The 14,009-nt window shown below is 39.0% G+C and overlaps 2 protein-coding genes across 2 annotated transcripts; one reads left to right on the top strand and one right to left on the bottom strand.

Moving 5' to 3' along the window:
• Positions 1–3,011: 3,011 nt before the first annotated feature.
• Positions 3,012–4,899, top strand: LOC103698472 (peroxidase 17). The gene is made up of 3 exons (XM_008780499.4): positions 3,012–3,305; positions 3,407–3,598; positions 4,231–4,899. The coding sequence occupies exons 1-3, from the start codon at positions 3,096–3,098 to the stop codon at positions 4,822–4,824; spliced, it is 996 nt and encodes a 331-aa protein (XP_008778721.1). The 5' UTR covers positions 3,012–3,095; the 3' UTR covers positions 4,825–4,899.
• Positions 4,900–8,142: 3,243 nt separating this feature from the next.
• Positions 8,143–13,605, bottom strand: LOC103698471 (40S ribosomal protein S6-like). The gene is made up of 6 exons (XM_008780497.4): positions 13,490–13,605; positions 13,249–13,313; positions 9,593–9,650; positions 9,365–9,473; positions 8,926–9,198; positions 8,143–8,618 (listed from the first exon to the last, which is right to left on the bottom strand). Exons 1-6 carry the CDS (start codon positions 13,493–13,495, stop codon positions 8,380–8,382), a joined length of 750 nt encoding a protein of 249 aa, XP_008778719.1. The 5' UTR covers positions 13,496–13,605; the 3' UTR covers positions 8,143–8,379.
• Between the last annotated feature and the right edge of the window lie 404 nt (positions 13,606–14,009).

Below are 14,009 nucleotides of genomic sequence, written 5' to 3' on the forward strand. Positions count from 1 at the left end.
GAAAAAATATAATACTTATTAAATCTTTATCCCAAGTCATGGTTCAATTTGATCTCATCTCAATCCAAAAAAAAAACTTTACCTTCATGATTCAAGTTGGATCGAAAGTTATGACCATGCCTATATAAAGTCCAAATAGTAGGACTGGACCATGTTAGGCTTTAGAGTCGGCTCAATTTTTGTCACCCTTATTGGAGTCCTTTACATGGAACATCCTCATGGTAATCCTCACTGGCCACTTGTCATTCAACCTAAGGGCTTATTATGGCATTCACTACACTGGCCAAATCACCTAATCCTCCCAACATTATTCATAGCACATCCTGGACCGGCACGGCCAAGTTGTGTCCTCCATTTGGGGTCAATGCATACTAAGTGACGAGAACGGAGGTTCCATGCGTCGCCCAAGAAGGCCTACCACGTGACGTGTGAGGTGACCACCAAAATGGCCTTCTAGTGCCAAAGGCAGCAAAAAGTAGCAGTGGTCCACCCTGCACGACTAAAAGGCTCTTATCTTTAAGGCATCAAAGGGAGCAAGTGGGTTGGTCGGGCATCCAAACTATTCTCCATAAGTCGAGTTTCTTTAACCATGGGCATGAGTTTGATGTCATGCTCCAAATTGCCACCAATTGCCTCGTTCTAGGGCAGAGGAGTAAAGGTGAGTAGATTTGAATCACAAATTATTTGATCAAAATCATTTGGTAGAATTCTTCTAAGGAAAAAACAAATGGTAGAAATTTCTAAGGGTGTCAGCTTGTCAAGCTAGTGAAGTTGAAGTTTGTTGAAGTTTTGATAATTTTCTTTGTCAAAAGTAGTTTATATGAAATCTCCAGAGTATCCCTCCTTTAATTCACTTTATGTTGGCATTAGAAAAAAAAAAAAGTTGTTTCACATGCTGCAGCTGAACAAGTATATTTATTCAGATTTTGTCCGGATCATTTATGAAGCTAATATGGCCTTACTTGATTCTTGATTCTCAAGCATAGCACTTTGGATATAGATGTGCTCATGCATCCATGTAAACTTTTTTTTACAGTAAAAAGATAAGCTATTAATGAGTATGCTTGCATCGAATAACTAAATAAAAAATAAATTTGCCCTCGAAGTGCGAACTTCAATGGGTGCAAATTTTACAGTGAAATTAGGCAAAGATTTGGTGAAACTAGACAGCACCAAGCCAGTTAGCCCTTAAAGTTCATATCTTTTTAAGTGAAAACCTTGATGGTCAAATTTTACAAAACACTGGCATCAAGTTAGATCCAAGCTCGCTCTACCCTAACTATCAAGGCAAACAAATTGTAGTTTGTTTAGATTCTAGACCATAAACCAGCTCTGAGTCCTAATAACTCATAAAGGAATAGTTTCACACAAGAGTGATGTGTTGAGTTAATAGTAAATCCTTATCTACAGTTCAAATTTATCATCTTGGATGTTTAAGTTGGACCACCTAGCACAAGTGAAAGGGAAAACGTTATTAATCCCGAGACATTCAAGTGGCTTAGCTAGATCATCATTCTAAGTTGTATCCTTCCTTATTAAAGTCAAGCTTCTCCAAGTTTAGGTTATATGTGTTCATTTTTCATTTCTCAGGATATCATTTATATATTTTCAAAGAATGTTTTGCACATGCCACACTCTAATTTTGTAAAAAGCAACGACTTTTGCAGATTTTCCAACTATGGGAAATCTTTATAAAAGGTTCAAATACCATGTTGATGCCGAAACGGACGATCCGATCCGAGTCTGATCTAACTGGAGCCCGTTGAACAGGTCCTGTTTCATTCATACCATATAGACCAAAAACCCAGTCAGCCATGGCTTGGTCAAGTTGATGCAGAGTCTTTTCCCTCCTTTGCACTTGTGATGATAACCGTATGGTTTCTAATAAGGCCTTAACCCATCCGGCACGTATCCTTCCATGTCCTCCAAATTTCCCCATTGTGCATTTAAATGCGTGCGCACGCGATCGAGACATGTGGTGGCTTGGGGCAGCGAATCTTTGAACTTTTGCCATTAAAGTTAATCTGAGAATGGCATAGGAGCGCATTTCTTTTACGAGGCATACTTTTGAATGCGTTCTGTATCCACCTTGAAGAAGACTCCACTACGGTGATCGGATGGGTTCAAGGTCAACATAGCGTGACGGACAGACAGTCATTGCTCTATGAAATCCGAATACTTGCCAAAAAAATGTAGCTACTTTCAGGCCATCAATATTTACTAGAAGATAAACAGTGCGATTGATTGAGTAATTTCTTTTGCAACGCATTATTTTTAAGAGTCTTTTTTGAAAAAACCAAAAGGATGTTTCTTATTTTCTTTATCATTTTTTTTCTAATTTTGTTGGCAAGACTCATGCATATATCATATGAGAGAGAGAGAGAGAGAGAGAGAGAGAGAGAGAGAGAGAGAGAGAGAAGGGGGGGGGGGGGGGGGGGGAGGGGAGAACCAACTAATATTAGCCATATATTTTAACGTTGGCCTCCACCACTGTCAGTGTACTTCCAAGGAGTAAATGATTTCAACGTTTTATAATTGATTCCAAAACAAAAACAATGTTCTGTTAAGCATCAAATGCTAACTTACGGAACAGAAAATACAAAATATTAATGGCTAAGCATAAAATGAGAGTCAAATAAAGATGTTTTTGGGCCTACAAAATCTGTGGGTCCCGTCGTAAATTAGGTTGACGGAATTTACGGAAGGAAGCTAGCTAGCTCACCGAGGACCAGGATGCCAGGTTTCAAAGCAACCTCTGGCCATTAGCCTGTCCAGTTATTTATCCCCCTTTTATTTAATCTTTGCATCAGGATCGAGCAGCAGCCATTCCCACTGAAACCCACCCTTATGGCCTTATCCCCTCTCAGCCCTTCAACGTGAGGGCCCATTTTACCGCGTCGACTCCTTCACCACCCTCAAAATATCTCGCATCCAGCCACTCGATCACAAAATCCCAGCCATCAAATTAAAGCGAACGGAACATCCCCAACTACACTGTACCACATGGCAACACACGCAAAGATCGAAACACCCTTCCACCCCACAAAACACCCTCAGCCCAGTCATGTCCCTGTTGCGACCAGCACAAAGCCGGCATGTCTCCTCTCCTCTCCCTTCTCCTTCTCTCCCTCTTCCTTGCACCAGAGGTGGCCGCTGCTGCCACCGAACTAAGGCATGGGTACTACTCGGAGACGTGTCCTGAGGCCGAGTCCATCGTGCGGGCGGTGATCCACCGAGCCAGGATCCGAGAGCCCAGGAGCGCCGCCTCCGTCATGAGGCTTCAGTTCCATGACTGCTTTGTGAATGTAAGCTAATATTATATCCTCCATTTTATCACGTAACGTCTCTTTAATAAGCTTTTTTTATTGTCTTCTTTACTTGCTATGGAACTTGGCCTTGTTTTGAGGGATGTGATGGGTCTGTGCTCCTGGATGACACGCCCACCATGCTGGGCGAGAAGCTGGCCTTGTCCAACATCAACTCCCTCCGGGATTTTGAGGTGATCGACGAGGTCAAGGGGGCGTTGGAGGAGCAGTGCCCGGGGGTCGTTTCCTGCGCCGATATCATCATAATGGCCGCAAGAGATGCAGTTGTACTGGTAAATTTTCTTCTTTTTTTTTTAATTCTACAGTTTCTTTTATTTTGCGAACCAAGAAAATTTCAGGACTAGTTTCTGATCCGGCTTTCTTTCTTATTCAGTTCCTGTTTGGGTTCATAGAATTTGAACGGATTCAGTCCTAAAAGGATCGGACCAAGGAGTATCGGTTGTTATTTTAGTGCATTTAGCAAGGGTCTATTCGAGAATTCGATTTTTAGTTCAATATATCTTGTTGCTAAAATTTATTCTAGAGGGCTACTAAATTGGATCCATAAAGGATCACATTAAGAACTCGGATTTTAGTTCCATCTATCTTACTGTTAAGATTTACTCATGCCATGCAGATTTCTTTCGGTGATGGGTTATCAGAGAGGAAGCATTTGGTGCAATTAACATTTTATTACCCAGACTTCATAAACCATCAGAACTCCTAGAATAGGCAAAACTATGTGATGTAGGAAATGTGGGATTGCAACATTTGATCAATTAGAGAGTCAACATAAGAAAAAAAACAGAAAAACAAACATAAGTTGCGAATTGTTGAGTGTCTGATTTTATTCAGAGGCATAAGGAAGTGGTGTTTTCTAAGCCATCCAGTGTAGTTTCAAATCAGCTGTGTTTCTTTCTGGCAGAGTGGAGGGCCCAGCTGGGAAGTGAAACTAGGCAGGAAGGATAGCTTAACGGCTAGCCAAGAGGACTCCAACAATATCATGCCGAGTCCCAGAGCCAATGTCACCTTCCTCATTAACCTCTTCCACCAAGTCAATCTAAGCATCATTGATCTGGTGGCGCTCTCGGGTTCTCACTCCATTGGCGAAGCTCGATGCTTCTCGATAGTCTTCCGTCTCTACAATCAATCTGGCACCGGCCGGCCTGATCCAAACATGGACCCCGAGTATCGAAAGAAGCTGGATGAACTGTGTCCCAAGGGTGGGGATGGGAATGTCACCGGCGGGCTCGACGCGACGCCGGTCGTGTTTGACAACCAGTACTACAAGGACTTGGTTCAGAAGAAGGGATTCCTCAACTCTGATCAAACTTTGTACTGCGGAGATGCTAGGACTAGAAAGGTGGTTCAAAAGTTCAGCCATGATCAGGCAGCATTCTTCTCGGCCTTCATCAAAGGAATGGTCAGGATGGGTGACTTGCAATCAGAAGAGAGAGGAGAGATCAGAAGGAATTGTCGAGTGGTGAACGACGGGGGCCCATTCCATACAACCTTGTAGAAGTTTGGACTTGGAAATGAAAGAACGGTCCAGCATTTGTGGACACTAGTGAATTGATCATATGATCTTTTGTCATATACTATAAGATAATCATTTATATATATATATATACATATATATATATATATATATATATATATATATATATATATATATATATATATATATTGTACGGCTATTTTGGACCCTTTGGAACGTATTTTGGATGTGTTTTTATCCGTCTTGGCAGGTTTTACTCAAGGTGAATATGAGAATGTTCAAAGGCCACGTAGAGCTGGGGCTGGCGCTTTGGCCTACATCCGAAGGTAGCCTTATTTCTCTAAAAAGTTGCCTAGAGCCGAATTCTGATGAGGCTCATCTTGAGTGAAATGGGCCCAGAGATCCATTCCCAATGCCTCTTGTGCTAGTGACTGAGTCTGTGGATCATGCCTTGTTCTAGTACCAGCGTGCAAGAAGAATTTGGGAGCTTGCCATAATCCCATCGGAGGTCTAGTGCGACTCAACGTCATTTCTGTGGTGATCAAACGGTGGGCGATCACCCCACGATCCAGGCAGACGGTTACTGTGGTGGCCTATATAGCGTATCAGATCTAGCTATCCAAAAATAACTGAACGTTTGGTGAGAGTTGCTCCCAACCGAGGTTCGTTGTCGAGAGAGCCCGGAGCCAGGCAGCTGAGATTATTTAGTCACATATGTTGGATGGACCTTTAATAGCTTGGAACACCTAAAGCTCTTCTCTTGCTCGTAGAGCATCTCGTAGAGTGTTCTTCACCTGGGAGCCCCCAACCTCGAGCTTCCTCACGATAAATTTTGATGGATGTGTACTGGATGGCGAGAGTAGGAGAGGGGCTAGCTTTATCATCAGATGTTCGGACTCCAAGGTGATTGCGGGCGGTGGTTGCCAGATCTTTGACGTCTAGATCTCGTGGCAGAGTTGAGGGCAGCTTAAACCGACTTGAGTTATACTTGACGCGTGTTGCAAGCTAGTGCTATAGTGCTTAAGGGTGATTCGGTAATAGTTATTGGTTGGATCCAGCAGAATGTGGGAAGGGTGGGCAATAACCACCCGCTGCTTAGAGATATCCGGGTTATAGTGAATGGTGGGTAACAGATTGAATAGCCTTTTATGTGGCTAATCATTTTGGAGAGATGCTTTGGCTGAAGGAAAGGGGATTACTCGGTGCGCTCCAGGACTTATTATCTTTTGACTGTTTTGAATGTATCCGTACCCGCTATATATAATATATCAGTCTCAAAAATAAATAAAATAAAATAAAATAAAATAAAATAGAGGAGGCCACGTAGAAAAGGTGAAGATGCCGGACTATTTTCTTCACATAGAGATGAGGATAGGCTTAGGAATTCATAAACAAACACCAGAGAAGGACCACGTTTCGGCGGAGCGAAGGACCACTTTCTCCGCTGCTGCTTGCAGAAGAGAGCGAACAGAGCGCGGAGCATGCAGTAGCAAATGGAAGGTGCAGCGCTAAGGTCTCCATGGTTGAAGCCTCATAAATAAATAGTTCCTGCGATGCCATAAATAAGTGACAGCAGATTTGATTCATATCAGCTACAATCACAACATATGATGCCACAAATAAATGATAGCAGATTTGGTTCATAAACTACAACCACAATTACTATTTCTCGTGCATTTCAAATTTGAATTTGAAAATTTGAAATGCACTAAAAATGATAATTATATTGACATATCTTATGCTTATACCTAGCATGAATCAACTCTGCTATCAACAAGGCTAAGTAGACATTAGTTGTTTGACGCAGAGAACAACAAAGAGTAGGGAACAGATTAGGAAGTGACTTAACCTAGTGGAGGCTTAAAAATAAGAAGGGTGACGATGTCTAGAAAAAAAAGTTCATATAACAAAATTATAAAATGAAGCCGTAGATATAAAGGAGAGAATCTACCACCTTGCCAAGCTGGTAAGATCTCTTAGTCGTCGTGCTATAAATGATTTGAACACCTATTGATTCTAACAAATGATTATAGAGTTGATTATTCGGATCTTTCAATTTATAGATATGGATCTCGAACCTATAAATGGAAATATTCCTGATACTTAAAAAAAAAAAGAAGTGACTTGGAAAAAAAAAATAAAGTGACTTAAACAAATCTTATTTGTCGATAGCCTTGGACCAATCAATAGAATATTAATTAATACATAAGCAATTAAACATTACTTGGAAACAATTCTACTGTTCAAAAATAAAATATTCCTAATGTTCCTAAAAATTCTTGCTTTCAGATTGGTCACATACTAAGACTGGTGCCGTCCCTTCAGTGGGAGGTGGAGGATTGATTTCAATAGGAATGAAGAATGGCAATTGGGAAGAAAAAGAGATACCAGCCCCTCCTAATTTTGAAAGACAAAAAAATATCAAACTATATTGATTATTATTTCCTTCCTCAAAAGAAAAAAAAAAGTATTTCATGCATGAGTATTAATATATAGTTCTTAACATGGGTGTAAATAGATTGCCTTCGTGCCATCTGGTTTGAGGTTGAACCAAACCATATAAAAGTTGTTCACTATAGCTCATTCAAAAAAAAATGACCAAAAATACCAAAACATAACAAAAAAATTGAGAAGAGTTTGCACATTTCAATGCCTTCATTTACATACTTAATTATTCTGGTTATATCTAATGTTATAATAAAAATACATTGTATTTATAAAAATCACATTCATATATAATAAACAATAAATATAAAATAAATATTTATTTGAAAAGAAGAACCTGATATTTGATTTTATATAAATTATTCATGTCTGCATTTTAAACTTAATCAAGCCAAACTCAAACAAGCTAAACCTAGCATAATTGAGCAATCCAAAACAAAGTAACTCAGCTTAATTGCTTATTGAGCGATCCAAAACAAGCTGGCGTGCAAACTGCTCCCTATCTGCCCAGCCCTAGTTGCAAGCGATTGAAGAAACTCTCCAGTTAACGATTTACCACATACTGCTTGAATGGATATGGAATCAATAATTTAATCAATCACAGGATTAAAAAAAATCATTCACGAGCAGTAGAATTACCTTTTGACACTGATTCTGCTCCTCCACAATCACAAGCAAAGTGCCCATGGGTAATACGTTGCAAAACATATGCAGAAGAAATTTCAACAACGACCAACTTAAATGAGACCGTTTCCACCAGGAGAGCAGTCGCTTGATACACTGCAGACCGTTGTGCTACCATGCAGACACAAGCAACTGGATCCCACTCAAACTAGGCTTTTTGTCATCTTTCATGACAAGCAGCAACATTACAGTCAAAAAGGGGCAACAATTTAACCATCAACTATCTCCTCTGATTTTAAGACTTCAGATGATTATTGCAAAAATGGCATCAAAGAAATAACACAATGTACCTAAAATAGTTGAGAGTCCAGAACTCAATATCAAGAACACATTTCAATCCAATGCAAAATCCAAAAACATAAGATAAGAGGCAATACGCCAAAATTCATCTCAAACATGTGGAAACACACTGTCCACATATTGCTTTCCTTCAATCAAACATGCCTTTTAGGCAGCAACAGATGGCTTAGAGGCAGCAGAGAGCTTAGATCTCCTCTTTGCCAAACTTTCACTCCTGCGCTCACGCTGCTCCTTGAGCCTGGTGGCAAGCAGCTTCTGGTATTCAGCAGCTTCAGCCTTGGCCTTGGCAATTCTCCTCTTCTTCTCTGCAATTCTGGCTCGTTTCCTTTGCAGGGTCAATGGAGTTACCAGCCTCTGAATCTTAGGTGCCTTGCTGCATTTCTTTCCTACAATATTAATATATACAATAATGTGGTTAGCAAACTTTTCTCCTTTTTTTCATTAAAAAAAGAAATTTAACAGGGCAAATTGGCTAGCGCCCACCATAAGGCCCGTGTTGGAAATACAATTTGTCAATATAAAAGTTTAGAAATGATGCAAACAACTTGAAAGTAGTCCAGGGGTGTCATTTTCTTGTGACCATTGCAAACGGAAAGAATTAATTTTAGAAGTTACGCATAAAAATCTGTCACCTACAGAAAGCTATTACATTCTAAGGATAAATAAACATAATGAGAGCAGAAGTTGACCCACCTGATTTCGTGGTAAAGGTTCGACGGTATGTGTTGACATACTTGCGTACATCATCCTCCTTGGAAAGGTTGAATAATTTCCGGATCTTTGAGGCCCTCTTTGGTCCTCTCATTCTTGGCTTCTCGATATCAGTCAATCCAGGAAGATCATTTTCACCTTTCTTAACAATCACCAAGTTCAAAACTGAGAGATCAGGACTAACAATACAGCCACGAACAGATTTCCTCCTGCGCTCTCCATTACGCCTGCCATATCCACGGAAACATGGGGTACCTGCACTTGAAGCAATATAGGAAACTATGAAGGGAAGTTTACATGGCTCCAATGATCCATACGAAATATGGTAACATACAGGTGTTAGTTATATGAGAATCATGGTTATTTATTTATTCTACATGGTACTGTCAAAACTTGAGCCAAGTAACTGAAATGCACTTGCCTCTATGCAGCAACAGGCGGACACGGCCAGGAGTTAGAACTCCCTGCTTCATGGGAAACCCTTGTTTGTCACATCCTCCCATGATTTTAAAAACATAGCCCTTGAATTCCTGTATAATATAGCAGGTATCTATGACTAGAATGATCTTAGGCTCCAATTGAAGACAATGAGTCAAGTGAAAGTTACAATGATCATTCATATTTAAGGCGACATCTGATTGAATTGTACCTCTCCGAGAGCATCTCCACTAACTTCCTGAGAAATTCTCTTGTCGAAAAAGGCCCGACTGTACCATTACCCAAGAATATAAATAAATAATCATTGAACAGAAAATTTTTAAAAGAAAAACAGGTAACACACTTGCAAGTAATGTAGGGCTATAGAACTGCAGGACAACAATAGGAGGATAAGATCTTATCCGGTATCAATTGATGGATAACAAATCCAGATAAAAAAGACCTACTAGAACAACAGACTCTTGAAATATCCACTTCACAATGATGGTGCAAGTTCTGAAGCATAGATTTTTCTAGGAGCTTATTAGGGTGTACCTGACAGTTATAGAGATATTAAGCTCGATTACTAATGCTTGACTTTACAACTGAATGCAAACAACATTGTACATCCACACAACCTAAGTAAGAACAAACTTATGACCTCTGAGATGCACCATTTGATTCCATTTGTAATAGGAGATCCAAAAATAACATCAATTATGCACATAAACAATATAATGCCAAACCTAGCACAAAGGGAAGTCTTTGTTTGGGCCTATTTTGCAAGAAGAGGAGGAAAAAAGGGAGGGGCAGGCAGAGGAGAGGATAGTCTTAAATGATTAAGCAATGCAAGGTCAATCATTTTAATAGCTGATTGGTTGGTGTAAGGATAATGGTCAGCCGCGGCTTCTTGTTCAATCCTTTTTGTGAGGCCTTCTTAATTGACTTGTGTTCCACAACCAGCAAGGCCTGATTTTTGTGGTGTTCCAAACAACCATTAGTGTTGATTGATTTTCTTACCTATATTCATTTCCTTAAATATCTAAAAAAAATGGTAGAGATGTTCATAAACTTAAAATGTTCCACCTACTATTTTCCCTTAGGAGTCCTCAAATGACACAAAATTACAGTAATAAGTGGTCACCATCAATTCAAAAGAGTTTCACCTTACATAATGGAAAAAGACATTAAATTTTAGAAAAAAAACGCTCCACACCTTACTAGATATCAAAGGAAGGCAAAAACAAAATACATGGCTAAATAAAGACCCATTATATTTCATTTACAAAAGGAAATAGACTCTTAGGCTGCGTTTGGCTCAAGAATAAGAAAAATGGGAATAGAAAACTTTATGGCCATGGGGATGGTTATGCCACAAGTTATGCCAATTTTTGTCTGGCTCCACTTTTGGGAATAAAGTTTGGATGATGACCTTTCTGTCCATAAAAAGTATAAAATAGGCATAAAAAGTTAAGAGTAGGCATAAAAGGTGCCTTTACACCAAGGAATAGTTTGTCACAGCTCCTGCTTGTGGCAGCTATTCCTGTCATAAGCAAATTTGACCAGCAAACTATTCCTTGGTGATGCCTCCTTCCAAAATTTTGCTTTGCAGATTTAAGTCATATTATGCAAGCCTGCTGTCTGTTTTATGCCTGAACCATATGCAGTCTTATATACAATTTGCTACAACACAAGCAGCTCCTAGGCATCTACTAAAAGGATTTTGCAAGTTTTATAGACACTGCCCACTAGTTCATAAATAAGGCTCCACTTACAGGCTGGCACCATCAAATCCAGAGTAGCCCCAGCAAACATAAGCACATAATTTAATATAACAAAAGGCTTCTATTTAAACACCTCGTGTACAATATGACTACAATGTGGAAGCTTTATGAATTTTGTGTATCAAGGGTTGCAAGAGGCATTCAATCTAAGCTCTTAGTGCATGTTTGTTTCAGCAGGAAAGAGCCTACAAAACCAATCATTTTGAGTTGTTTAATTAAACATCAAAACATAGGGGACAAATATCTCTTTGTGAACTAGAAATCATTTGCTTACACACAAAAAGACAGCATAAATGAAGAACAATAATATCATTTTTTCAAGTCATTAAATATTAGAGTGGTGATTAGTTATTAGAAGGAACCAAAGAGTGTAAAAGCAAAGATTTTACTTGAACACGGAAAGATTTATATATATATTTCCTTAGACTACAGTTCAAGCAAATAGACCCTTAGTTTAAGTCCAACAAGAGAAAACTAAAGCTCACATAGCACAAACACGATATTTATCAGGAAATGATTTAACTATATAACAAAATAAAACTTTAGCTTCTCAAAAAAGATAGACAGCACAACAAACACGATAGGCATTAAGAAGCACCTCTAGACTTCAGTTGATTAATCTGCCTAACCATCACATTTCTCATATGAAACACTTGAAAAAAAAAATGCAAATTCTCATTAAGAACACAAGTTCCAGAAAAAAGCAAGATATACATCTCATGGTGTTAAGACTTCAGTGCATCTGGTTCTTAGGACCACTTGTACAACGATAAAAACAGCACTTTATGAACTAATTGCACCCGTAACTCATTGAAGGTTTCAATATCAACAACAAAGAGAAAAGGCATCATTTACTAGATGATCTTATGAGATTAGATCATTGGTATGACTCAAGGACAAGATATATTTAAAAAGCTGAATCTCCATCTCTAATGGACCTCTCCAGCAGCAAACTTCAATATACATTTAGGTAATAATTCAACAAAAACAAAGCCCTTAAAATTTTCAAGACAACTGTTGGATATCCACTCTACAAGTGAAGACCATCGATAATGTAAAATAAACCATATATAACAAAATAAATTCGGACACCTGAAGAATCAAGGGTCAAAACCACTCCATAGATGCCACCATATCAAACTAGCACTGAAATGGCTCTCAATTCATGATTAAACTTTAAAATTCTAAACTAGGTTAATAGGAATATATAAATGCATATGGGATTTACACTGAATCTTCAAATCATGGTTTTGACTTTGTAACCCTACTTTATTTGCATGAGAGCCTTTCTCCCATGGCAGAAAGCAGCTTACCATATTAAAAAGACACAGTCGAAGAGAAAGTCGAGGGAATGATGAAAACCAAAAAAATAAAAGCATGCATGATTCTCTCACAAGCTCCAAGTCCACATTCATTAGAATGTACAAACAGGTATCTATACAAACAGATTCGAATAGAAAAATACAAACCATCCCAAACTTTATTTTCATATTCATGCAGAACCTTGGAACCAATAGATTACTCCTTCACACTTTTCAAAGTTGCAAGATGCGTAAGCATTAAAAGAAGAAATGTGATATGGCACATGCTCTTGTGATCCCACTCAAATAGCAACATCAACAAATTTACTAAAATTCAGGGTTATCTACAGCACTTGACGGAAATTTATAAACAGCCCCTAAAGGCATTTCCTTAATGCTCGTGTAATTGACATCACTAGCCATCAACAAATTCAATTACAAAAAGCATTCATACCATCAAACAAATTAATTATGCACCATACTTAGCAGTCCAAGCAATGAAACCTTAAAGAACTGAAACACAAGCAACGATTTGCCAACCATTTCATTCTATATCCTTCCTTTCCAGTCCGCAAAAGATCACAACTTTTCCATCAAAAACCCAAAAAGAGATACTACCCTTCCTCCTTATTACAATATCCTAACAATTAGGCAATCTGCAACTAAAATCCAGAAACTTTAACTATAACAACCATCAAACTACACAAGGAACGGTCGAAAAAACTAACGAGATGTAGGATGATTAAAAAATCCAAATAAACAAATCAATAACATGTAAAATTCTTATTTAAAAAGACGCTCACAGTTTTTGGTCGTCATCAATCTCAAGCTTCTTCTGGCATCCAGTGGTGGGATTTGCGATATTAAACTGCATTTCAGAAGGAAAAATAGCAATACAAAGATCAGAGAAGCCGAAATAGTGTAGAAATTCTCCAAGTATTATAATTAGTCAGAAAAATCACCAAGAAAATAATAAAAAGTTTGAAGAAAGGAACTTTTCTACATTCAGGACTAGGTTTTGATGGTTAGGCTCAAAGGGATCACCTTCATCTTGGACCACGCCTCTCTCGCGCGGAATCGGTCGGAAGAGAGCGCGGCGCCGAGAGAGGAAACGAGAGGGGAGTAGCAGCGGCTGCTAGGGCTTTCTCGGAGAGGCTCTTGCTTTTGATTTGGGCCGTACTTATATATCAAAGAGAGCACGTGCGATGCACCTGATGCGAAGAGATGGTTACAGTGCCTTCGATGATACTCTTATATGACACGTGGCTCCGATAGATCACTCCTACGTGGACCTCTTCACGGGCCAGGCTGGGTCACGCTTGGGCCGGAACACAATTTACTTAAACCTGGACCCTTTGCGGCCCAACCTCAGGGCCTACTTTCCAAGGCCCAATCCTGGCCCTTACTCGGGCTTGGGCCTCGGACTTCCTTGCTATTTTTGTAATTTTTAAAAATACCGTAGAAATATTTAAAATTAGTAAATATAAATAACTAAACATTTCCGACAGAAATTTTTATACTCAGTAATTAAAATAAGATCCTGAGACCAACATTTCACCGATTA

This window comes from Phoenix dactylifera, unplaced genomic scaffold (genome assembly GCF_009389715.1).
Source record: "Phoenix dactylifera cultivar Barhee BC4 unplaced genomic scaffold, palm_55x_up_171113_PBpolish2nd_filt_p 000153F, whole genome shotgun sequence".
Lineage (NCBI taxonomy): Eukaryota > Viridiplantae > Streptophyta > Magnoliopsida > Arecales > Arecaceae > Phoenix > Phoenix dactylifera.